Source organism: Macrotis lagotis, chromosome 1, assembly GCF_037893015.1.
Source record: "Macrotis lagotis isolate mMagLag1 chromosome 1, bilby.v1.9.chrom.fasta, whole genome shotgun sequence".
Classification (NCBI taxonomy): domain Eukaryota; kingdom Metazoa; phylum Chordata; class Mammalia; order Peramelemorphia; family Peramelidae; genus Macrotis; species Macrotis lagotis.
The window spans coordinates 933,022,617-933,049,753 of record NC_133658.1 but is presented as its reverse complement, the minus strand read 5'-3'; the positions used below and the strand labels follow the sequence as shown (position 1 = coordinate 933,049,753).

The window sequence follows — 27,137 nt, the reverse complement described above, 5'->3', positions numbered from 1 at the left end:
GGCATCCTTGAATTCTTGGAAGATAACCTCTTCCTGCTATGTAACTTGGAAAATTTCAGTCAGTTTTTGAATTGCTCCCCTTGGAGATCTCAAGTGGAGTAGAATCAGCACCAAGTGCTTTGAAACTTGAAAGGAGCCTAACAGCATTCAAAATGTCTTCTTCATTTGGAACTTCAAGTAGGAACTGATGGGCTTCAACTTAAGGTTAAACTTCTGCATTGATTGATGATGGTCTATTAAGAACACTATGAAAGTGTTCAGTCCATTTCTCTAGGTTTCATGTCCCTGTCATTAGTCAATGTGGATCCATCAGCACTAAGTAGTTTGGAAGCTCCAGAAGACTATTTCACAAAAATAGCCTTTAGGGCATCATAAAGGCATTATGCTTTCTTGCTTTCTGCATAAAACTGTATTTCATCTGCCTTCTTACTATACCAAGAGTCCTTTATCTCTCTAAGTTTCACTCGGACTTTACTTTTGATGGCATGACACATTACCTTCTTAGAAAAAAATGATCTCTTATTCTGGTAAACCATGTGGTGTTCTCATTTTTCATTTAGCATCTTCTGCATTTCCCCATCATTTTTATCAAAACAGTCTTGATGTGGGTGGCTACATGGTGCAGTGGATAGAGCACCAGCCCTGGAGTCAGGAGTACCTGAGTTCAAATCAGGCTTAATAATTACTTAGCTGTATGGCTTTAGGCAAGTCACTGAACCCCATTTGCCTTGCAAAAAAAACCCTTAAAAAAACCCAAACAGTCTTGATATTTGAAATTGTTCTGGCCCAGCTGAGCAAATGTAGTGTTGTATACCAGATGCCTGAAAACTGCCTACTCTTCTGCTGCTCCATTTTTGACAATTAAGTGTTGGCTCAGTTTTCCTTCCAAGTTAGCAATAAACTGCTGCACCTCCAGATAGACACTCTAATCTCTTAACATTAAGTCTTCTGGTTGACATTTTGCCTTCAGGTTGCAGATTGGTTTGAAGGTGAATATTTAGCTTGGAGAAGAAGATTCTGTGATTAGTCCAGCACTCTGCACCATGCATTACCTTTGTCTCTCTCATACCCTGTCTGTCTCTTCTTCTTACAGATAAATAGTCTATTAGATGACTGTGTTGCTACAAAGTTGCATCCAGGAATTTTTATTGTGTTTAAGAAAAACAAAAGACAGTGTTTGTGATAAGAAGGTCATGAGACACCAAGTCTTCAGTAGCAGCTGACCATTTCTGTTGCTGTTTCCAACTTCATTTCTCCCAAGGACTCTCTGACATGTCTAGTAATCTGAGTCCAGTCTAGCATTAACGTCCCCCAGAATTTTGAACTTATCTTCTTTGGGAACATTGATGATAAAGGTTTCCATGTCTTCATAAAAATTTCCCAGCAACAGAGAAGTTCCAAAAACTATGGATGTGTTCCGTTATCTTCAGACAAGTATCCTTTCCAAGGAGGGACACATTGACAATGATATTGACGTTCAGATTGCCAGAGCTAGTTCATTATTTCATAGGCTCTGAAAGGAAGTATGGGAGAAAAGAGGTAGCTCCCCACTTATACATATGCTAGGCTAAATCCAAGATCTTCTATTCCCCAACTACCTAGAAGTGCTCTCTGATGCCTCCCTATGATTTTGTTTATGCTGCCTTCAAAGCCCAGAATGCCCTACTCCTCCCCATCTCTATGATGATGTTCTATCCATCCTGTATGGTTTGGGAACCAAGGACTGGAGCCACGATGGGTATTTCTGTCATACATCTCTCATACACATTACCATGTCTAGTTACTGAGTAAGTATCCCATGCTAGGAGCCACCCAAAGATGAGATTGTGAGCAACAAGAAATCAGAGACCCTGTATGGACATCTCCCAACTCTACTGACAGCACCGCTGTGGAAACCTTGCCTCGTCATTAGTCGTGTCCCCTATGCCTTGAAGCCTCTCCCTCTTCACCTTTGCTTCTCACTTTCCCAGGCTTCTTATAAGACTGAGCTCAAACCCCACCTTCTACTGGAAGCAACTCCCAATTTTCAATGCCATTATCTTTAATACTTTCTTTACTACATTCTGTAGGAACGCCTCATAAATGAACTGAGTTATTCACATTTCAACTCTCTCTAGATTATGAGTAGCTTTAGGGACTCGACTTTTCCTTTCCTATGAATCCCTAGCAACCACCACACCACAGGGTCTGGCATCCAGTAATGCTCAGGACATGATGGTTGAATGACTGGACAATCTTTGTTGTGGCAATTCAATAATCCAGTCAAATTTGAGCTTCATCTCAGGGAAATCTTCACAAGTAGCACTCTACCAAGTAGAGCTGGACAGTCTTTCATTCCTGCTTCCCTAGAAGTCTTTCATTGCCTTGTTCCAATATGTGCTGTATTGATAAATGTGATGCCCCTCCTGTCTCTGGGTATCTATGATTTTGTGAAAAAAATGTTCATGAGCCTTCTCCTCCATTTTATTCTATGCAGGAACCCACTGGATGATAGATATACTAAGCCTGATTTACTCAAAAGGGGATCCCACTTGGGTCAAATGTGTCTATTCCCAGCATTGTTCACCCTGGATAGAGTCAGAAACCAACATTGAAATCAAGAATATGGCAGTCCCACGGCTCCTCACTTCCCATCTCCCAATTTGTCTCTTTCCTAAGTCCTATTTCATCAGCAAGGCCAAGGTAAGCACACAAGGTCCCTAATCAAAGAAACAGGCATCTAGGAGTTAGAAGGAGAATAGGATAGAGGGAAACTAAAACTTGGGATATCAGGAAGGGAGGAGTCAGACAGAGGAATCACCCTGCTCTCCATCCTCCCCACACCTCCCGAATCATCTTACTAATAGTCCCTTCGGACTATGTCATTAGTGACTGTGTCACTTCTACCTCTGGAAAGCAAGGGAAAATGTTCTATGGTGAACAATCAGGAGGAGGACATGAGACAAAGAAAAAGAGAAAAGAACAAAAATGGAAGTATGAAGGTGATTTGGATGCGTGTGAAGGAAAGCCAAAGATGAAGTGGAGACAGACAAATTTGAGATGAATGAGGCTTAATAGGAAAATGTGACATGGTAGGGAAGGACTTGAGAGAAGCAGAATAGCTCTTTTCAGAAACTGAAGGGTCATAAAGTGGTGCAGGTATTAGTTGTTTCCTTTCTGGATTCAGAGGAGAAAGTCAGAAGCAGTGAAGGAATATTACAGAGGAGTCAATTGAGGCAAAATGTTTGGAGTTACTTCTTAACAATTGGAGCTATTGCAGAATGGAGCAGGTTTCCTTAAGAGGTGGTGAAGTCTTCCTTCCTGGAAGTCTTCAAGCAAAAGCTGGGAGGTCATTTGTATGGATGTCAGAGTGAGTATTCTTTTTCTCTGAAAATCTTTTTTTCACCAGCCACTGATCAACAATATTCTTAACATGGTGAATATTTTTTACCAGTCTCTAAGTCACAGTAAAATGACACAAGTAAAAGATGAAACAGAAATTTTAGATATGGTCTTCCAGAAAATTTTTAATCTTATACCAGTCTATGCTCAATCAAATATTTTTTGAGATGAGGAATTGAGAGTTAAGTAACTTGCCCAGGGTTAGAGAAGTGGTGAGTATTGAGTCTCTGCAGATAGATCTGAACTCAGGCCCTCCTAACACCAGGACTGGAAATCTATCCATAGTGCTACCTAGCTATCGCTCTTTAATCCAATATGAATATACATTGTGTTGGCTGGTTAACAAAAGTCACTTCATTTGTGTAGCTCAGGACTGAAGACACAGACTCTAGGCACAGACACAGCCTACTTCCACCCCTGACCTGAAAACAGTTCTTCAATTGGCTCTTCAGAAGGAATTCTTTCTCCCAAATCAATACTGGTGGACAATCTGCAGGACAACAGGCTAATGGTGACAGAACTTCACAAGACCCATAAGATGCTAAAATAGCCATGCTTGAGGGGCGCCCTGTGCCTCTACAGGTCTGGTGGGAAATCATGCATTTCAAATGGGAGTAGAGGAAGCCTGCCTCTCCTGAACTGGTCCTACAATGTCCACTCTGTCTTTTTGTTTTCTTTAGATAAAATTGTTGTTTAATTCTACCCAGAAAATATAACAACCTCAGAACTAAGATTTTCATTAAGGGTATTTCAATGCAGGAATTCTCTGGGTCACATCCACAGCTTCAGGAGTAAATAAATTCTCCTGGCTTTTAGTGTTTCCTCAGCTCATGTTTCAATCATTTTTTCTCATTAGATACCTGTCTCTTCCTTATCATCAGCAAGATCACCTCTTCCTCCTCCTCTTTTTGCTTTTAATTGTAGTTTCTTCATTTGTTTTAGGGTTTATATTTTTTCTCATGGTCCCTCCCCTTTATTCAGATTTCTCTTTCACCACTTGATTTATATGGAAATAGGCAGTTAGGTGGTGCACTGTATAGCGTTTCGGTCTTAAAGCCAAGAGGATGGAAGGTCAAATCCAGCCTCAGTCACTTGACACTTACTAGTTGTGTGACTTCATCATGTAATCCTAATTGCCTTCTCCAGCCATCCTGATTCAAATCTGGCCCCTGGACCTAGATGACTCTCGAGGAAACAGTGAGACTGGTGGCTTTACACAACAACCCCTCACTCACATCCGATTCATATGCATGTTATTTTCTTCTTTAAGAATGGGGGACAAGCATTCATTCATTGCAGAAATAAGTTTAATATAGTTATACAAATATAGTCTATATCAGTTTTCTTGTAATCAAGAGAAGAAGAGAGAGAAGTGAAGCAAAATGTGATATTCTAAGCCTTACCCAAAAATAATCATTGAAAACTATCTTTGAAAGTATTGAGGAAAAATGAATGTATTAAAATTTTTAAAAATTAAAAATAGTATTGTTTAAACTATATGTTAAGATAGTTTTATAATATTCATTTTTATAAAATTTTGAGTTCAGATTTTTTTCTCCTTCCCCGTCCCTCTCCTCTCCCCAAAACAACAAGTAATTTTCTATAGATTATAATTTCAGTCATGGTTAACTCATTTCCATATTAGTCATGTTGTGAAAGAAAAGTCAGAAATTAAAGGAAAAAACAAATAAAGAAAAAAGCAAAAAAAAATTTAGAAATGAAAATCGCTTGTTTGGGTTTGCATTCAAATGTCATAGTTATTTCTCTTCATGTGAATATTTTCCATCACAAGTCTTCTGGAATTGTCCTGGATCACTGTGTTGCTGAGAAGAGTTAAGTTCATCCTAGCTGATCACCATACAGTGTTGCAGTTACTGTGAATAATGTTCTCCTTGTTCTGTTCACTTCATTCAGCATCAGTTCATATGTTTCCAGGTTTTTCTAACATCTGCTTGTTTATTATTTCTTATAAAAAAATAGTAGCTCCTTAAACTCATATACCACAATTTGTTCAGTCATTCACCAATTGATAGATATTTCCTCAATTTCCAATTCATTACTAACAAAAAAAAAGAGCTGCAATAAATATTTTTGTACACGTGGGTCTTTTCCCATTTTTTATGATCTTGTTGAAATGCAGACCTGGTCAGGGTACTGTTGTAGCAAAAGATATGCACAGTTTTATAGCTCTTTGGCATAGTTACAAATTACTCTTCAGAACGGTTTGATCAATTCACAATTCCACCTACATGTCTTCTTCTTCTTTCTTTTTCTACATCAGTTCAACCTTCTCCCTGTCTCTTGTATCCCTTTTTTCTTTTCTTAATATTTTATTTTCCCAGTTCCAAGCTAAAATAATTTTTATAATCATTTTTAGTAAAGTTTTGAGTTATAAATTCTAGCCCCCCCTCCTTTCTTTCATCTTCCTACATAAAATTACTAGTAAGGAAATGTTCTGCATAACTGCACATGTTAGACTTATGTCACGGAGTAGGGAAGGATTAGCATTATGTCAAGAAGGAAGGAAGGAAGGATGGAAGGAAGGAAGGAAGGAAGGAAGGAAGGAAGGAAGGAAGGAAGGAAGGAAGGAAAGATGGAAGGAAGGAAGGAGACAGAGGAAAAGAGAGGGAGAGAGAGAGAGAGAGAGAGAGAAAAAAAATCTATTTCAATCAGTAATCAAGCCATCATGTCTTTCTCTAAAGGTGGCTAGCATTTTTTCATCATAAAGCCTCACAATTCTTTTGGATCATCTTATTGCTGAGAATTGCTAAGTCATTCACAATTCCTTATGAAGTAGTACTGCTACTATGTACAGTGTCGACCTGATTCTACCCACTTCAAGTTGTATCAGTTCATGTAAATCTCAGAATTTTTCTGAAATTTGTCTGCTTGTCATTTCTCATAGCAGAACAATATTGTATTACGATCATATGCCACAGTTTTTTCAGGCATTATCAATTGCTGAGCACACCCTTAATTTCCAAATCTTAGACCCTAGAAAAAGAGCTATTATAAATAATTTGTACAAATCATTCTTTTGTTTCCTGTTACTTAATTGCTGCTTTATTTTATTTTTTCAATTATGTGCAAAGATCATTTTCAATATTCTTCTATAAGATTTTTTTTAGGTTTTTTTCCAAGGCAAATGGGGTTCAGTGGCTTGCCCAAATTACACGGTGAGGTCATTATTAAGTGTCTCAGACCATATTTGAACCCAGGTATTCCTGACTCCAGAGCTGGTGCTTTATCCACTGCACCACCTATCTGCCCCTATAAACTTTTGAGTTCTAAATTTTTCCACCTCTCTCCCTTCCCTCCTTTTCCCTATTAAAGTTTATAAAATTTATAACAATATTTAACACATTTCCATATTAGTCATGTTGTGAATGAAGAATTAGAAAAAAATGGGAAAAAAATGAGAAAAAAGAAAAAAGGTAAAACAGATTTTAAAAAATGGAAATAACGTGCTTTGGTCTGAAAACAGACTCCATAGTTTTTCTTTGGATATGGATAGAATTTTCTATCATAAAAGTTCTATCAAAAATATTTGATCAAAAAAATTGTTAGCCAAGCTCATATTGAATTTTAATGTGGACTTTCTGGGACCGGTCCTTACCTCGTTATCTGCCCATTTTTAAAAATATGTGTTAGTCAGTGGGGTTTCAGAGGATCCCCCTCTTCTTCTGATCAGTATTCTCTTTGCTTCTCACTAGTGTATCAATAAAAAAATACGTGATAGGGACTCAATCTGTCCCTCAAATTGCCTCTTTCTAAGACTTCAGGATTTCTTTCTAGAGAATTTTCCCCTTTCTGCAGAGCCCACATCCTTTCTGCTATTTCCTACTTTCCTCTCTTTCTCCACACTTTTCAAGTGAAATCTCTTTAAATTGGAGATACAAGATCCTACCATATGCATTGCTTTCTGTCTTTTCAGAAAATTCCTTCCTCACCCAGTATGCTGTCATTCCTTTATGGTAAGCTGTTAGCTAATAAATACTTATTCCCTTCCTTTGTCCTTTATCTTTATTGGTAAGTAAATGACTAGATTTAGCACTTAATAGCATGATTATTGTGAATAATTGCTTTTATTAATGGAAAAACACTGATAGAAACTCAAGAACTAAAGAGTTGAGTTATTTTCTCAACAAAGGGCCTCACCCCTAGGATTTGAACATTATCCAATTGCAACTTGAATTCAGGGACATGTTTTTCTTGAGAACTGGGACCTGCCATTGTGAGAGCATTCAGGGAGGGAAGAGCCAACCCAGAGTGGGAGGAGGTGTCCCCTACTCATAGGAAGGGTACAAAATACCTCCAAACTGGGGGATGGGCTCCTTTCTATTCACAAATTACATACAGATGGGAAATAAAAAATCTACCCAGTAATAGCAAACACCAGAAATCATTTAGTCAGCCAGACAACAAACATTTATTAAGCCTTCATTCCATCCCAAACCCTGTGCTAAAGTGATATAAAGGGATATAAAGAGAGGACGAAAGCAACAACCCTAAGGAGGTGATCCAATGTTCTCCTCACCAGAAATGATTCATGAGGAAAGAAAATGGATGTGCCAACCTCACAAAGCTTCAATTTCTGTTTCAGGTAATTTATGTTGCCCGGAACCCAAGGGATAGCCTTGTATCTGTATATAATTTTCTACCTGGGTGGCCATTGTGCCAATCATTTTCAAATTTTGAGCAATGTTTTGAGGAATTCCTGCAGGGAAATGGTGAGTGGAGAAGTAATGGTGGGACTGGATCCTACTTCCCTTCAGCATCCCTTCTCTTTACTTTCTCCCCACCCTTTTGTATTTGTGCCCTTCCATTTTCCTCAAAGACACATTCCCTCCAATAGTCCCCAGGATAGCTACAGGGCAATGTTAAAGAAGAGGGGTGGGGCCCAACCCGTGAAAGAACTTTCCCAAGCTTATATGAGCATAAAATATGCCTTGGAGCCTAGAGCTTCTGAATCTAAGACCAATGTCTTTGTGAAAAGCAGAATCTCAAGAGACTAGCTCAGGGCATGGACTAAAATGCAAGTTATTCAAATTCTCCATACGTCTTCCAGGGTAAAACTTATAGGCCACCTCCTCCAAAGCGCCCTAACGAAGAAATCCAATAATGTAGAGCATTTTTGCAGACATCTCTAAGGTTGAAGCCAATGACTGGTCCAAATTTGCCCTGTAATTTACTCATTAGGCCTTCTCTCGGTTAACCTTCTCTTGGGTTACATATCTCTGTGAATGAGAATAATCAACCCCTCTCCTGGCCCTGCACAAGACTGGGAGTATTATTTGGGCAGAACTTATTTTCCTATCCATTCTGGTCAGCATCTAGGGTGGAGTAAGCACTGTACAAAAATGGGAAACAGAAATGACCTGGGCTCCCATATCTCCTTCCTGATACCCTTCTAGTTGCATATGGTTCTTGGTTTGAACACATCAAAGGATGGCTGCCCCTGAGAGACTCAGAGAAGTTCTTGTTTCTAACCTATGAGGAACTTCAACAGGTAGGGTCCCTGCCTATTCACTTTTTCATTCTTTCAAGGCATCCCCATCAATGCAACTATCATCCCTCTCTCAATTATTTCCAATTGGTCTTGTCTATCTCTTTGGTACACAGTTCTTTGTATTTACTCAGGAAATAAATATTCATAAAGCAACAATTATGGGACTTACTGAGGTAAGTGCTAGGGATACAAGGAGAGACAAAGAGAGTTCCTTCCCTGGAGGTGCTCCAAGTCTAATTGACAAGATAGCATGCAAATTGCTTTTTTATAAAAAAAAAAAAAGAATGCATGTACATGTGTGTTAATATGAGTGGGTGTGAGATAATTTGGAGACATTTGACAGAGGACAGGTACTAGAATTAAGAGGGACTGGGAAAGGTTTCCTGTAGAAGATAAGACTTACAATTAAACTTAATTTAGTTAAGATTTGAAGGAATCCAGGGAGGTCAGGAGTCAAAGCGAGGTGCAACAACATTCCAGGCATGGGGGGAAATCAGAAAAAATGCCCAAAGTCAAGAGATGGAGGGTTTTGTTCAGCAATCAGCCAGGAGGCTTGGTCAAGAATGATGGCATAAACAGACACAAACAAAAGGGAAGCATAGGCCCCACATCTTCAAGGCAAAGTTATAGTGTCAACTCAGCCTATCAGTTTATCCATCAACTTGTTTCAAAAAACCAAAACGTTCCCTTCCCAGTTTATGTCAGCTCTGACTCTGTATCCATCCTCTGGTCCAATCAGGTCCCCTCACTCTGAATCTCTCTGCCATGGAGAGAACATGAAATTTGTGAAGAGCTCTTTCCAGAATGTCTCCATAACTTTCAGATCCTTCTCTTCCTCTGTGGGCCACAGGAGGTTGGAAAGAACTCTGACAATCCTAAGGGACAAGGACCTCCCTTCTACTCCCCAGGAATATCTTGAGATTTCCCTGAGACATTCTCCATGTCTACTTTTCATCTTGTCTGAGGTTCTTTGAATTCGTTCTTCAATATTCTTGCTTCTTTTGACTTTCTTCCTCCCACTCTTTTTCTATTATTTTCTTCCCTCTTCATTTCTTAACTCTTCTTTTACTTCCTCAGATTTCTTTTGTTTTACTTGCTATGTCCCTTCCTTACTGCTCTTCCTTTTCCTATTTTTGCCAATTCCTTTATTTTCTATTGTTCCTCTCCACAATCATTCTCTCCTCTGGTAAAACTTTCCTCTTTCCCATCCACTCATTCACTTAACTTTCACATTCCTATTTTTCATGTTTCCCTTGTCCTTTCTTCCCTCTATTTTTCTTCCAGGTTTCTTTTCCTTTCTTTTTCTGCAATTTCTTCTTCCTCTTTTTTCTGAAATTGTTTCTCTCTCTTTTTTCTATTTTCTCTCCCTTTCTCTCTCCAGCTCATCTTCCCAGTTTTCTGTTCCTTCTACTTTCACTCCATCTCCTACTATTTTCCCTTTTTATTTCTCTTCTTCCTGTTTTCCTTTCTTATTTCCTGTTATCTCTTCTTTCTGTTTGCTCTTCCTTTTTCTTTCCTACCATATCTGCTTCTAACTTCCTTTGTTTACTTCCTTTGATCTTAACTTTCTCTTTTGTCTTCATTCCTTTCTTTCTCTTCAGCTCTTCTTCATGCCTTCTTTTCTTTTTTATTTCCCTCCAGTTCTTATTTACTATTCCTCTCTTTCCCTGCATTACTTCCTCTTTTCTCTTTCATTATTTCTCTCCATTTCTTGTCCTTTTTCATTCTTTTTTGTTCCCTTTAGCTTTTTCCTGTTTTGTCTTTCCTTTACCTCATCTCTGATGCCTATTTCTCTATTTCTTTTTTCTTTCTTTATATTTTTTCTTCCTATCTTATTCCTTTCTCTCATCTCCTCTGCTTGTTTCAATTTCCCATCTCTTTCCCTCCATCTCACCTTTCTAAATACTTTTCCTTTTTCTCTGATTCCCCTTCTTGTTTTCTATTCATTTTTTCTTTCCATGCATTTCTTCTATCCATTTTTCTTTACTTTCATTCTTCTTCCAATTTTTATTTCCCTTCTTTTCCCCTACATCCCTTCTCTCTATTTCTGCTTCCTTCATTCTCTTTTCTTTAATTCATTTCATTTTCATTTCATTTTTATCTTTCCCTCCATTTCACCTATCTGTTGTCTCCTTTTCCTCTTTTATTCCATTTCTTCTATATATTTTATCTTCCCTTTTACTTCAGCTCTTCAATTTCCTTTTCCTCCTTTCTATATTTTATTCTGGTTTTCTCCTTTTTTCTCGAATTTCCTCTATTTCTTTTTTCCTTCCTTTTTTCCTTTACATCTACCTTCACAGTACTTCAACCATTCACCATAATCTCTAATTTCACCTCCTGTTACTTTTGCCTGCTCTCTCCAAATTTTCTTTCTACTCTCCTTGCTTGCATGATTCCCTTCCTATGCCTACTACAGATCTTGTCCTCCCTGCCACCTGCACTAGCTGCATCCATGCAAATGCCTCTTTCCCTTACACTTCATTGATTTTCTTTTCCCTTCACATCTTTCCCATAAGTCTCTGTATTCTTTCTTCTCCTGGTATCTCTGTTTCTGTTTCTCTTGCAACTCATTCTTTAACTTCTTATTCATTTCTTCCCTATCTTCTTTCTCTTCTTCTGTCACACTTTAGACCTCTGCGTTTTCCTTTTTTCCATGACTTTTTCATCCCAGCATTAAAAGTATGGGGTCTTTCCCCCCTAGGATCTTAAGGTCAATTTGGAAAAGATTTTCCAATTCCTGGACAAAGAGCTGAGTGAGGAAGAAATCAGCTCAGTCCTAGAGAATGCCTCTTTCCAGGTCATGAAAAATCACATGCTGCAAAACAATGAAGCCATTAGAATAAGAAACATGGAACTGTTCAAAATTATGGTGATGAGAAAAAGTGAGGACAAAGGATTTTAGGACCACAAGGGAGTTAAACGGGTAGTTTGGCACAATCCAGGTTGCATCAAGACACCCAAAAATAGAATAAAAAAAAGTGTGAATCACAAAATAGTGGGACATATAGAAGGAAGCCAAAGTATTTGCTCCATGCATTAAATAGACTGCAACAAATGTCTGTGCAATGACCCACACAGTGATACAATATACGAGCAACCAAAAAAAGCTCCCTCAAGTTTTCCTGTATCAGAGGAAAAACAAGAAAATGAATAATAACAGATAGCGGCAAGTTTAGGGAGAGTCTCTTAATGTCCATACTCTCTTAATGATAAATGATGAAAAGAAGAGCTTACTGGTTGCAAGAGAAGGTGCTATCTCCAAAATCTCAGGCACCAAAGGTCCACCCAGTATCTTCTTCCTGGGTAAAGGAGGGAGGGAAAGTGGAATGAAAAAAATGATCCCTAAGGACCTATCACCAGAACTATTACTGCTTTTCACACATGGCAGGAATCTGTGGAGACTGGAAAAACTACTTCACAGTGACCCAGATGGAAACATTCAACAGGATATATCAAGAAAAGATGAAGGGGCTGGGCCGGGACCTGTTCCCATGGGATCAATGCTGAGATGTGCTGTGGAAGACCTGGTGTTATCTACCTCTATATGATCTGCAGTTAGACATGATTTTTGCTCTTCCTCTGTATCCCTCTTCCTCTGCTTTCTGGTGTCTTCCTGTACTGCGATAACTAGTACAGGGCATGCTTGCTTTTTGCCAGATGAAAGGTTTCAGTTTTGATCCATGTCTCAATGTGCTAGCTTTACATTTGATAAATGTGCTTTGGGTGCTATTGTGGGATAGACCTTCAAATCCTGAGATCTTGGGTATTTTAAACCTAAATAAATGCTGACTGTTGTAGGCAATTTCTGTCTGTTGTTATGATGGTGATTGTAGGGAAGGTTCAATAAATTAAAAATTCTATGAGATGAGATAATATGAAACAATGCTTGGGTCACTGAATTAAAACAATAACCCCAATCTGATCAGGAGAATTTGTTTTCAAAATGACCTATTTTTGCAACCCTATTCATCCCTTGATTTCTGAATCATGTCTGGCTTAAAATAGATTAACAACCAGCTTCCATTAAAGGATGAATTAAGCAAAAATAAGACTGACGAGAATGCATTTTCTGGAGTACTGAATAGATAACCTGAGAGTTTTGAATATTAAATGGAGGGCAAAAGAGAAAAGTGTCTACTTAAATTTGACAAAGTTGAGACGATAAAATATTATGGCCAGTTTCCTGGTTGTGGTGAATTATGAATCTCATAAAGAGAACACATGAATCAATGTCATATTTCATCTTCCCATTGGGTTGTAACCATAATGAGGGGTGTAGGGTGTGTTCAGGGAATACTAGTAGCTTGGTATGAGTACTGCCAAACCATCTTCAGGGCTGCTTTCCATTTTTGGTGTCCAACTGAGCCATCTAACTCTCACCCGTGACTCCAAGAAGCTATAGCATGAATAGTGGCCTTACCCCAGTAAACCATTTTGGTAGGAGGGTTAAACCTGGTTGAGGTTAACCAAGGGAGTCTCAAACTCATCAGTAAGTAGTGAGGAGTGTCTACCCCAAGCATGTGAAATCTTCCCTTGGTGGAATGGGCAGAGGAGAACAATTCATTCCAATGACCATGAAGCCAGGTGAAGCAGATGCTGTGGAGCCCTCAGAGCTTGGTTAGACATTGAAGATGCAAAGGTCATCCACTACATCTAGAACCATCACCAGTTGTCTTGACTCTGTCTTATTATGCTGGATCGTGATGACTTTGGAAGAGACAGTGAGGCAGTTGGTTTCATCCAGTTCTACCTCACTTAAATCCAATTTATGCACACAACAAAAGTTGTCACTCATAACCATTCCTCAAAGGTCTGTGTTGACAGACAAATGCTGAAACAGCAGGTGATATGGTCACAAATCTGCATGCAGGCAACCCAGGGTCATAGGGTCATTTCTCCACTGAAAGCAGCAGTGGGATTTCTCATCCCCATGGTGAATGAGCTGCCATAGTAAGGATCACACTGTTCACCTTCCAATGCCAGGAAGGGGCTAGAAAAGAGAAAATGTTCCCTAAAAATTGTCTGCTCACCCAACCCTGGCCTGATAAACATGGCAGGCCGGAATCCCACAGTGCAGTAGAGACCATACACACACACACACACACACACACACACACACACACACACACACACATATATATATATATATACATATGTGTGTGTGTACATAAACTTCTTCAAAAACAATTCCACTCATCATTGGTACATGGAACGTGCACACATTGATAGACAATACCAGATACAATGGACCTGAAAGATCAACAGTTCTTGTTGCAAGAGTACTCAGCAGGTACAGTATCCAAATAGCATCCCTGAGTAAAAGAGGACTGGAAAATGCAGGCCAGCTTACTGAGGTCCAAAATGGATACACATTTCTTTTTGGAGTGGTCACAGTGAGAGCAAAAGATGTGAAGCTAGGCTAGGTTTTGCAATCAAAACTCATTTAGTCAGCATTCTTGCATGCCTACCAAAAGGCTCGTAACAATAACATTTCCACTTCCAGGAAAACAACATGCCACTATAATCATTGACTATGCTCCCACCATGGTGAACACTGATGAAGCTAAAGGAAAATTGTAATGAGACCCTTATCTTCAAAGGAGGACTAGCTTATAATTGTAGGTTGCTCTACTGCTATAGTATGTTCAGATGACCAGACATGGCAGGGAGTCCTTGACAGGAATGGAGCTGGGAAAAGCAACAGCAATGGTCACCTCCTACTGAAAAATTGTGTATCCCAAGACCTTCTCATCACAATGACTGTCTTTCATTTTCCTAAATGTAATAAAACTTCCTGGATACACCCTCCTAGCAAACATTGACCTCTATTAGACTATGTCATTGTAAGGAAAAGAGACAGGTAGGATATGAGAGTGACAAAAGCTATATGTGGTGCCGAGAACTGGACTAATCACAGACTCATCTTCTCTAAGTTGAATATTCATATTTAACCAAAGTGACAACCCAAAGGCAAAATGAATAGTAGAAGAATTAGTGACAAGAGATTAGAGTGTCTCTCTGATCAGGAAGAGTTTGTGGCTAACTTAGAGGGAAAACTGAACCAACCAACAATTGGCAACAGAGGAGGAGAAAAGGAGTGGGAAGCGCTCAGAGATCTAGTGTATAGCACTGCATTTGTTCATCTGAGCCAGAACACTCCCAAACAACAAGACTGAAATAATGGGGAAATAGAGAAGCTGCTAAATGAAAAATGAAAACTCCACAGGCAGAATTTAATTCCTTCAAAAGTAAAGAGTCTAAGCAAAACTTAGAGAGAGATATAGGACTCTTGTGTCAGTAGGAAGGCAGATGAAATGCAATTTTATGCCGATACTAACAAACCAAAGTGTTTTTATGATGCCTTGAAGACTATCTATGGATCAAAGATATATGATGTATCTAAGCTACTCAGTGCTGATGGAGCCACATGGATTACCTATAGGGACAGGATCTTAGAGAGATGAGATAAACACTTCCATAGCATTCTTAAAAGACCATCATCAATCAATGCAGAAGTCATTGACCTTTTACCTCAAGTTGAAGTCAATCAGACCCTAGCTGAATTTGCAACTGAAGAACCAACTGGTTCTATTCTAGCTGAGATCTACAAGGTGAGGATCCATTACTCATTCAAAACCTGTCTGAAATTTTCAAGGTTATGTGGCAGGAAGAGGTTATCTCTCAAGAATTCAAGGATGCCCCCATTACCCATCTCTATAAAGGTAAAGGGAGTAGATTGTCCTGTGACAATCACAGGAGCATTTCTCTTTTATTCATTTCTGGTAGAGGTCTCAACAGGCTGATCCTTATCTGGAAGATGGTCACCTTCCTGAGAGCCAATGTTCCTTCAGAAAGGGTCAAGCAACAGTGCATATATTGTTTGCTGCCTGACAACTCCAGGAAAAATACTAGCAACAGAAAAGAGGTCTGTATGCAATATTTATACAGCTGACCGACGAAAGTCTTTTGGTCAAGGGTTTACGGAAATTATGGCAAATTTTGTGTGGAGAAGTTTATCAGTACTTTATGTCAATTCCACGATGGCATGCATGCCCGGCTTCTGGATAGTAGATGATACTCTTGAGATTTCCTAGTCAACAATGAAGTAAAAATGTGCCCTTGTTCCCATACTCTTTATCATGATGTTTTCAGTCATGTTATCAAAATCTTTCAATGAGGATGAACATGGCCTCAAGGTCAGCTACTGAACTGATAGCAAATTATTTTACTTGAAAATGCTACAAGCCAGGACCAAACTGGAGGCAATGTTGGTGCACGATCTGTTTGAAGATGATTGTACACTCAATGAAGCCTCTGAAACTGAGGTGCAATAAAGTATGGATCTATTTTCTGCTGCTTGTGCTCATTTTGGTCTTACAATGAATACCAAGAAAACATAGGTACTCCATCAGCCAGCACCACACCTCCATATGTGGAATCATGGATTACAGCAAAGGGAGAAGTTTTGAGCACTGGACAAGTTCACTTACTTTGGCAGTGTCCTTTCCAAGGGGGTATACATTGACAATGAAGTTGTCACATTGCTAGAATTAACAGTATTTGGGAGACTACGAAAGAAATTGTGAGAGAGAAGAGGGATTAGACTAACTACTAAAGTGAAAGTCTACAGAGTCCTTGTGCTGACCTTATTGTTATATGCCTGTGAAACAGTCTACCAGTAAGACTACAGGAAACTGGATCATTTCCATCTAAATTGTCTTAGGAAGATTCTGAAGATCACCTGTCAAGAGAAGATCACAGACAATGAAGTTCTTTTTTGAGCTAAACTGTCTAGCATTCCAACATTACTACAGAGTGTGACTACTATGGGCTGGACACATTGTTAGAATGCCACAAGTATGCTTGAGAAAAAAAAATTTTTATGGAAAACTCCCATGGGGCAAGTGCTCACAAGCTGGTCAGAAGAAGCAATATCGAGACACCCTGAATTTCTCATTGAACAACTTAAAATTTGTTGTACTCTATGGGAGACAGTGGCACAGGACCACCCAGCATATGAGGAAGGCAGAATTGAAGCAGCTCAAAGGAAATGTGACTTCTGTAACTTTAGAGGACCTACCTCAGTTGAACTATTCCACAGATAGTCCCATGGACTATTTGTGCCCAACCTGTGGTAGTGCATTCCAAGCTCATATTGGTCTGATCAGCCACAGTAGGATAACTGTAATTTGTCTCAAACATAGCAATGACATTTTAATCTTCGATAATGAAAGACAAGAACCTAGCAAACAACCAATTCATTATTATGAAAAAGTCACATAATAAAAATTGAAATATATGGGACCACTCTATGAGATTCATAATTTGCCTGATCTGGGACCTAGTTGTAGTTTGAATTTAGGTAGAATAGTTGGAGGTGAGACACTCAGGAATTAACAGGATACAAAATCCAAGAAAGGAGCTAAGTCAATGACCTTAAATGTCAACAGACTCATTATTGAAATCCAGCTATCATGATTATGAATTCAACATCCCAATACAGAGAATGAGGGTGGAATAAAATAGAATTCAGTATTAATAAAGAAAAATTTCAGTACTGAATGAGGCCCTCTGCTAAGTACTGGAACTACAAATATAAAGGCAAGATAGTCTTTGTCCTGAAAAGGTTTACCTTTTAATAGTGGACATGTAAATAGAAGGGATTGGTGGGCAGGGAAGTCACACACACAGTTAGGGAGTGGAGTTAGAGGGTGCTTGGAGCAGAATGACACAGTCTGGTACCTGAGCAGCTTAGGGTCTGGGTTGAAACAAAACAAGAAAGGAGTAGAACATTCAACAGGTCCCAAAAAGAGTTTTACTTAACCAGAAGGAGGGTTATTCAACAAGGTCACACTAAGCTGATTCAGGTTAGTGCAGCTTCCTTGCATAAGGTATTGAGAGGATGAATGAGGAGTTGGGGAAACATCATCAGCCTGTCACAGAGGCAAGATGGAGTCATGAAAAAGGACTACAATTATCCAAACATAGCCAGTAACACTTGTGGTCTTTGTAGAGTGGAAGGAAGATTTGATGATGAAGATTTGATGATGAGCCTTTTATTCCCTCAGTGATAATTTTCAGAGTGTGGGGGTTTGGAGTAAAAGCTAAAACTTCTGTGAGAGTGGCCAAGCCCTTTTTAGGACTTCTTTTTTATATTCAACAATTCTTACCTTTGGTTCCACAAAACAGGATTATATACAGGAGTTATACATCAGTTAGTCATTTTGGCACATGAGCTAAATCAAATTGAGGGTGAACAAGAGGTCTCAAACCTATTGATAAGTTAGATGGATGTCTAGGCAAAAGATGTGAAGACTTCTCCCAGAAGAATGGGTGAATGAAAACATTTCTTCCAATGGCCATGAGGGAGCTGAAGTAGGCACTTGATTAGACATTAAAGATACCATGGTCATCTACTCCATCCCAAGTCATTGCCAGTTATCTTGATTTATATCTTGCCACTGACTCTGAGGAATCTGGAAGATAGAGTGAGGTCAACTTTGTGCAACTCTGGCACACATAGATTCAACTTAATCAGGTGTCAAAAGATATCAGCTATAGTATTTTATCATTATGTTCAACCTCTGAGAATTTTGGGGATGGACAAAGGATGATGCAGCAGGTACAGATACATTGAGATCTGTGGTCACAATCCTGTACACAGGAGACCTAAGCCACATGGACACCTTCTCATTGGACTGAAGCAGCAATGGAACTTGGCAGCCCCCAGGTGTCTAAGCAGCCTTTTTTCTGAACTAAACAGCGCACTTCTTGGTATGAGAAAGGGGCTAGAAAAGGGGTACTAATTATTGTTTAGTTCATCCCTTACTAATCTACATGCTGTTTATGGCAGGGATTGTGCCCTGCCATTGAAACACCCAGGAAGATGTACAAAAACATTTGTAAAAATGGATGATTCCACTCACTCTTGATAACTGCAATGCTCACACACTTAAGAAAGCATTAAATCCAGTAGACTTGAATGACAAGCAGTTCTTGCTAAGAGTAAGCTCAGCAGGTATCTCATCCAAATAGCAACCTGAGTAAGGCAAGGCTCGGCTACATACCAAGACCAAATTGAAAGGAGAGTTGGTGAGTGACTTTTGGCTCCCAAATTATTTGGCACTCAATGAGGCTTCTGAGGTTCAGATGCAACAGTCTGGTTTAATTCTCAGCTGCTTGTGCTAGTATTGGTAAAAAAACCCAATTAACATTATGCTAACAGAGGTTCTCCCCCAGTCTGCACCAGATAATACAAACTTGAAAATATCAGATACATCTAATGGAGAAGCACTGAATGAAGTGGGTAAGTTCATTTACCTTGAGTTTACAGGATATATACATATTTGTTGAGTTTAATGGACACATGCAGAGCTAGTGAAGTGTTTGGGAGACACTGAAGAAAATGTAGGTGAAGAGACATTAGACTGACTACCAAAATGAAGGTCTATAGAATTGATGTGCTGTCCTCATTGTTGTATACCTGTGCAACCTGGACAGTGTACCATCCTCATGTCAGGAAACTGAATCATTTCTATTTGAATTGTTTTAGGAAGATTCTGAAGATCTCCTGCTCAGGATAAGATATCAGATACTGAAGCCCTTTTTTGAATTAAATTATAGTCATTCAAATGCTACCTCAGAAAACTCACTTTCATTAGTTTGACCACATTGTTCAAATGTTAACACATACTTCCCCAAAAGATTATGTTATGAAGAGTCATGCAAGGAAAGTGATCACATGGAGTACAGAAGAAACTACAATGCCACTCTCAAAGTCTCTATGAAGAACATTGAAAGCAATAGGGAGACATGAAATACAGGCACAGGACTGTTCGGAGTGGTGTGCTCACATCAAGAAGTGTGTCATTAAGCAGAAGCACAATTTCAGCAGCTCAAAAGAAATGTGAAATACAACACACCTTCATTCCAAATGTTCACGTGCACAATTTATGACTGATCTGTAGTAGAGCCTTCTGAGTTCTTATTAATTTGATCAGTCACATTTGGACACATGTATCCTAATACAATGATGTCATTTTGGTCCCCTTTTACAGTGAAGGACACCAATAAGCCAGTTATAACAGTCTTCTTCAATAATGGAGAAATCAACAATGGAACACTTCATCCTCAATGATTCTCATAAATGGGGAAGAGCTAGTTCCCGAGAAGACAATGGTGAGACCCTTTTAAGGTGAGAGATGTCATTGGGGTTGAGGGAGAAGGGAAGAAATTGAGGTGTACCTCATCTGACATAATCCTTAGAATTTGAAAGATTATATTTCAAAGAATCCAGAGGAACTTTAAGTTGGATCTAATGGTACTCAATTCTAGAGAAAGAGGAAGAAATTCTCCAGAATGACACACTGAGAGGTGAACAGAACCAGAAGAACATTGCAAATAGTAATCACAACATGAGGTAATGATCAACCTTGAAGGACCAACGCACCCCACCATTTGCAATAATCAAGGACAATTTTAGGGAATCTTTGTTGGAGAATACAATCTGTATCTAGAGAAGCAAGTATGGAACTTAAATGAAAACCAAAGCTTATTATGTTCAGTTTTTAAAATTGTCATATATTACATAATTTCTTTCTATCTCTTATGTTTTTCTTCCTTTTAGAACTGTTTCTTCGCTCACAAGACATTCAGTTTTGATCTACACATACCATGCATGGAGATGTAAAGACTATATCAGCTTTTCTTCTTTTGGGGGGATGGGAGAGGGAACGAAGGGAGGGAGAAAAACTTGTGAAACTCAAAACATTGCAAAAAGTGATTCATAGAAATTACCATTGTGTGTAATTGAAAAACAAATAAAATGTTTATATAATGGAAAAGAAAGAAGCAAACACTGGACCCACAAAAAATGTTGTATTGATGAGGAAGAAAACAATAATTGCCTATTTTTAAAAGAAAAATATAGATGCCCAGAAGAATCATATACTAAATTACATTCATTAAAAACATGTTCGAAAGATGGAAACAAATATATATAAAAAAGATGGATACAAAACGTTGGCCCATTTATTTCAAAATTATTTCAGTAATTTCTAAAGCTCAGAATGTGCTCAGTCCAGTCAGGAAGGATAAAGGGACTTATTTGCTGATGTTATAGTCAAGAAGACTCATTAAAAGAATAATATCTATGCTTGAGGTGAACTGAATGAGCATGGCGTTCTAGAACTCAACCTGGAAGGAACCTGGGAGACCATCTAATCCATCTTCCTCATTACAAATAAGGTATCCAGAAATGAAGAAACTAATCCAGCATAACACAGCTAGTTTGAAATGACATACAAGCCAAGGTATTTTTAATTCCCAAATCCAGCCCTCCTTAAAACAGGCCAACAGAGAGAGAGAGAGTTAGAGAGAGAGAGAGAGAGAGAAGGCAAAAACTCTCACTTTTATATTGATATACTTTTTTCTAAAGAAAATAGCTTTGGGTCCATAATGGATGGAACAAACATGATAAACAGATATTTCATGATTAAGATTGGCAATGGAATAGATAATAAAGAGGATAATGAGCTGACCTTGTTCACATCAAATGCCTTGATACAGAAAAATGTTACTCTTGGATCCTGAAAGACTTGGCAACTAGGATGACTGACACCCTCTAAGTGACATCTGGGTTTTCATTGAATGAGCTATCATAGCACTGGAAATGGACATGTACTTTCCTGATGTCCAAAAAGGAAGAGAAACTTCATACTACAGGCCAATGATCTCGGTTCTTATTTCTGTAATATTTCTCAAATTCTGAGGGCCATGGCTCCTGACTTCACAACTTTCCATCTCTTTTCTCTCTCAGGGATGAGGATGACACACCCAAATTAGACTCATGATGACAACCCAGAGAAATGCTTACAACACATCTTGCTTACCTTTTTACGCTAGTTTCTTTTCCTCTTCAGGACTGTCAAATTGAGATCAATGATGTATTGAACAAATCAGTCAAGATAATAGTATGAATAAGACTGCTAATAGCTGACAAGTAATCTTTTGAAAATTATTCATTTGCTCTAACAACTTTTTATTGAGGAATGACATTAAGGAAGATGCATACATACAAAGATGCATATGTATCTATACACATCTATTTTAATTGCTTATATAATGTATAATAGCAAGTGCATATAAGAGACAGGATAAAAATAAAATTTTTCCTGTTCTGTCATTTGCATTTATCTCTTTGGTGCCTCACTTTTGTTTGTGCACAAGATTTTCAGTTTCATTAACCCTATAATTAATTTGCTTAAGAATCCATCTCTAACTCACAGGTGTGAAAAGAATATTAATAACATTTTTAGAAATTGTTATAATATTATCTTTAATATCAAATCATAGGTCCATTTACAATATACTGTGGAATAATTTCTCTAAAGCTAATTTCTGCAAGATTACTTTCCAGTTTTCCCAGAAGTTTTGTACAAATAGGAAATAAATTACTAAGTAATTAATTTTCTCCCTTTTATCAAATACTCTGTTATGGAGTTACATTGTTTCTGATTTTTCTCTGTTCACCTATTCGGTTCCCCTGACCTACTTCTTTATTTTTTAGCCATTACCAAATTGGATTGATGACTGTTGCTTTGTAATAGACTTTGAGGTCTAGATGTGCTATTTCCCCCTTTACTCCTACATTTTTTCATTATTTCTCCTAATGAGTTCTTTCTAAAATATATATTTATGTTCTTTGTTAAATATTTACAATTACAGGCAAAAATTACATTTTAATTTTCTAAAATTTTGAGCTTCAAAAATCTCTTATATCCTCATTCCACTTGAGAAGACAAACTATGTGATACTGATTACACATATAAAGTTATAAAAATAAGTCCATTTTATCCATGTTGTCAGAGAAAATCTACAAAGAAACTTCAAGAAAAAGAAATGTTAAAAGAATATGATTCAAGGGGCAGCTAGGTGGCACAGTGGATAGAGCACAGGCCCTGGAGTCAGGAGTACCTGAGTTAAAATCTGGCCACAGACCCTTAATAATTAGCTGTGTGGCCATGGCCATGTCACCTAGCCCCATTTGTCATGTAAAAAATAAAGTATGATGCAGTCTTACTCAGAGTTGATTCTCTGTCTCTCTGTCTCTCTGTCTCTCTCTGTCTCTCTCTCTCTCTCTCTCTCTCACTCTCTCTCTCTCTCTCTGTAGAAAGTATCATTTACAATGAGTCCTTTGGAATTTTGATGAATTATTGCTTTGACCAGAGTAGCTAAATCTTTCAGTTGAATATCTTTACAGTTTTACTGTTAATATATGCAATGTTCTCCCTATTCTATTGATTCATTAAGCACAAATTTCTAGAGCCAGTCAAGTACCTTTTGGACTTTGTCTGTGCCATTTTTCTTTTGTATCAAAGGAAAACCTGGCAAAGCATAGCCACCAAGTGTGTCTCCAAAATTTTTCAATCAATAAACAATTTGAAACATACCATCCTAATATTTGGATGTGTATTGATGTGTCCTGATATATGCATATTTATTCATTTACAAATCATATACATTTACTATTGTATTGTCATTTGTCCTTTTCCCCACAATTACTTTTGCTAACTGTATTTCACTTAATCTTATTCCCCCATCCCCATTTACTCTATTCTCATTCTCTCCTTTCACCCTTTTCCTACGCAAAACTGTATTGTATCTGAATAACCTCTCCCATGTTATTCCCTCTCTTCCGTCAACTACCCTCTCTGTCCTCTCTCCCATACCCTTTCCCTTATCTCTTCTCTCTCCTGTTTCCCTGTGACATAAGATAGATTTCTATAGCCAATTGAATGTGTATGTTATTCCCTCTCTGAGCCACTTCTGATGAAAGTAAGGCTCACTCACTCCCTCTCAGCTCACCCCCCTTCCTCTCCACTGAAAAGCTTTACCTTGATTCTTTTATGTGAAATAACTTATCCCATTCTACCATTCCTTTCCCTTTCTCCCAATACATTCCTTTCTCACCAACTCCATATTTTTAATATAATAAACCTTCAAATTTAACTCCCTCCTGTTCCTTGTCTATATATTCTCCTTCTAACTGCCCTAATAAATGAAACATATCAGTATCACCTTCCCATGAGGGAATAGAAGTAGTTCAACAACATTAAGACCCTCGGGATTGGTCCTTCTTTTCCACCCTCTCTGTGCTACACCTGAGTGCTTTTCTTGAAGATCAAGCTTTCTGTTCAGCTCTGGTCATTTCATCAGGAAAGTTGGAAAGTATCCTATTTCGTTGAATATTCATCTTTTCTCCTAAAAAGGTACATTCAATATTGCTGGGTGGTTGATTCTTAGTTATAATCTAAGTTCTTTTGCCTTCTGGAATGACATATTACTTGTTATATGAGTCCTTAATGTAGAAGCTGCTAAATCTTCCGTTAACCTGATTCTAGCTCCATTTTTGAATTGTTTCTTTCCGGCTGCTTTTAATATTTTTTTCTTGACTTGGGACCTCTGAAATTTCACTATAATATTTCTGGAACACAATATTTTGGGATCACTTTCAGGAAAGCCATCAACTGCCCTTAGCTCCATTCTACATTTGAAGAAATTATTTTCTTCAGAGAGCTATTATATATCTCTTTTTCCTTTTGATCAAGTCTGCTTTTAAAGACATTCTTTTCCTCATTGGTCTTTATAAATGTCTTTTTTTCCATTTGACTCAAACTGGTTTTTAAGATGTTACTTTCTTCAATATTTTTTGAATCTCCTTCACCAAGCTGTTGACTTCATTTTCATGATTTTCCCACATTGCTCTAATTTCTCTTCCGAGTTGTTCCTCTACCTCCATCATTTGATTTTCAAAATCTTTTTTCATATCTTCCATAGCCTGAGATCAATTCAGATTTGACTTGGAGGCTTTGGATGTAGGAGCTTTGACTTTGTTAACTTCTGAGTGTGTGTTTTGATCCTCCACAGGACCAAAGTAATTGCCTAGGGTTGGATTTTTTCTGCTGCTGTTTGTTCATTTCGCCAGTCTATTACTTGAATTTAATTCTTTGTTAATGTGGAGTTCTACTTCCAGGGTGCAGACTCATTGTCCTAAGCTTTTGTGGGTTTTTGTAACTGTTTTCAGGGACACTCCCAGGAGCCTCAATTATTTCAAGCCTCCCTTGAAAGGCCTTTATTGCTGGTCTGGCCTGTGCTCTGATCTGTAGATGACCACAAGCACTTCTTTCGGCCATGGAACCATGAGGAGAGTCCCTGCTCTGCTATGGCAGTAAAGTTCCTTTTCCTGATACTGGAGCCCTAGACAGTGACTTGGATCTGAGTATGGACAAAGCCTCAGAGATAGAAAAGAGATCTCTGTAATATCCCCAATTATTTTACCATTCATGGGCTGAGCTCCCTGAGATGGCGCCCCAAGTTTGATTCTGGTTCCCAGGGCTGGGTCTGCACTGAGATCTGTTCTGGAATAGATTCCACTTTCACCCTAGGGTGGCATGGTTTTCCTACTGACCTTTAAAGTTGTTGGCAATTCTTGGGCTGAAAGGGCTGGAAATTGCCAGTCCTGCCATGGATTCAGGCAGTGCCAGGGACCCAGTGCCCCACGGGCTGTTCTTAGACATCTGGAGACATTTTGATCTGGCAATGTCCAGTCTGTACTGCAGGCTCTTTCTAAGTACAGTGAAACAGATCCTTTGTGCATATCTTTCAAGTTGTCTTGATCTGAAAAATTCTCTTACACAGACTTTCCACAGGTTCTGCTACTCCAGAATTCGAATAGTGTCAATATTTAAATGTAATTGGAGTCAACTGGGGGAGACCTTGCAGAGGTCCTGCCTTCACTCAGCCATCTTGACTCTGTTCCTACCAGTTCTAATTTTTAAGAAATCATTTCTGAAAGGTAGAGATTCATTTAAGCTTCCCCCAAATTCCTCCAAATTATCTTTAAATAATGACTCTAAACAAATTATAGAAAGAATCCACAAAAAGATGGAGAAAAACAATTCTGAGCACAAGATGAATCGGAAGACCATGCCAGCAGAGACCAGGGTGCCAATAATACTGGAACAGAAGCAAGGTGACTGAATTAGTAGCAATAATGGTGATTTCCAGACCTCTCAGGCCACAGACACCAAAGACAACTTAGAAGCATCAACAGGAAAGGTCAACCACAGCAGTGTGAAAGGGAGCACAATCCAGCAGAGCTTAGCACAAGCCCTGACAGAATAGATCGAACCCCAGCAAACCAGAAATAGGCTTTGAAACCATTGAATCAGCTGCTTCCAGAGCTCTCAACCCACACATGGTAAGGGTGTCAGAAGGAGATTATCGGTCTCTGCTGGCACTGAGGCACGACTCAGTTGCTTTGCCCATGCTTAGTGATCAGTTGTATCCCTGGAAGCAATCCAAGATAGAGGAGGAGCAGTAACACATCGGAGGTAGCACCCCCCCCAGAAGAGGAGAGAATATTTACATATTTCTAGGGCAGAAAAGATCAGAGCACAGACCAGGAGTGAAGTTAACACTTCTTGAATCATACAACCTTGAAAGAACTGACAACTTGCAGATCCCTAGAAGTGTCCCTGAGAACAGCTGCAAAACACCCCAAAAACTTAGAATAGTGACCCTCTACCCCAGAAGCAGAGACCTACTTTTAACAAAGAGTTAAAATCAAGTCAGAGACTGGGCAAATGAGCAAACAGAAAAAACAACTCTGACCATAGAAAGTTACAATGATGACAAGGAAGAACAATGCACTCTCATAGGGCAGAGACAAGGTGTTGGAGTGAAGGCAGGAATTCCCAAAAAGCTACAAAAGTCATCAAATTATGACTCTAATCAAAATTAGGAGCGGGAAGAACCCACAAAAGACTGAGTGATACAATTTCCCAGTCCAAGAGAAACTAGTCATTTTGTAGGAAAGGTCCATTCCACCAGGACCAAGAGTTGGAAAAAGCCATAGCCACAGCAAAGCTGGGCCAGGTGCCTGGGTCCAGCAGAGGGGACAGTTTAATCATCAGGAACATCTGGAAGGAGTGGGAGAGAACTTTGCTGAGCCAGAGAGAGCAGAGTGGAGCTCCAGCTTCAGAGTAGCCCTTCAGTGAGAACCTGCAGCAGGAGTTGACAGAGCCACCTCGCAGGTCCCAAAGACAGTAAGGTGATTGGGGGAAATTGCAGAAATCTCTCTACTATCCCTGGGGCAGGACTCAGCTGTTTGCCCACACTCAGATTCAGTTTGCAGTCGGGGTCCCCACAACCCACCATAGATAAGCAGGGACCCTCCAGAGAGGGG

At 38.8% G+C, this 27,137-nt stretch overlaps 1 protein-coding gene and 1 long non-coding RNA gene across 3 annotated transcripts in view; one reads left to right on the top strand and one right to left on the bottom strand.

Annotated features, from left to right (window-relative positions):
- LOC141510144 (sulfotransferase 2A1-like) overlaps window positions 1-12,002 on the top strand; it is a 150,634-nt gene extending 138,632 nt beyond the window's left edge. Inside the window, exons 4-8 of one of the 2 annotated variants that reach the window (XM_074220155.1) lie at window positions 2,477-2,682; window positions 7,316-7,355; window positions 7,922-7,984; window positions 8,796-8,890; window positions 11,592-12,002. In XM_074220155.1, coding sequence (XP_074076256.1) covers window positions 2,488-2,682; window positions 7,316-7,355; window positions 7,922-7,984; window positions 8,796-8,890; window positions 11,592-11,792 — 594 coding nt within the window. In that variant the 5' untranslated portion in view covers window positions 2,477-2,487 and the 3' untranslated portion in view covers window positions 11,793-12,002. Of the gene's footprint in view, window positions 1-2,476; window positions 3,350-7,315; window positions 7,356-7,921; window positions 7,985-8,795; window positions 8,891-11,591 lie in introns of those variants that run through there. The other variant, XR_012474784.1, reaches the window with a different exon arrangement.
- The window catches only part of LOC141510147 (uncharacterized), a 53,198-nt gene that overhangs the window by 3,158 nt on the left and 22,903 nt on the right, over window positions 1-27,137 (bottom strand). Inside the window, exon 2 of the long non-coding RNA XR_012474785.1 lies at window positions 12,125-12,189. This is a non-coding gene — a long non-coding RNA (uncharacterized LOC141510147). The remainder of the gene's footprint in view (window positions 1-12,124; window positions 12,190-27,137) is intronic.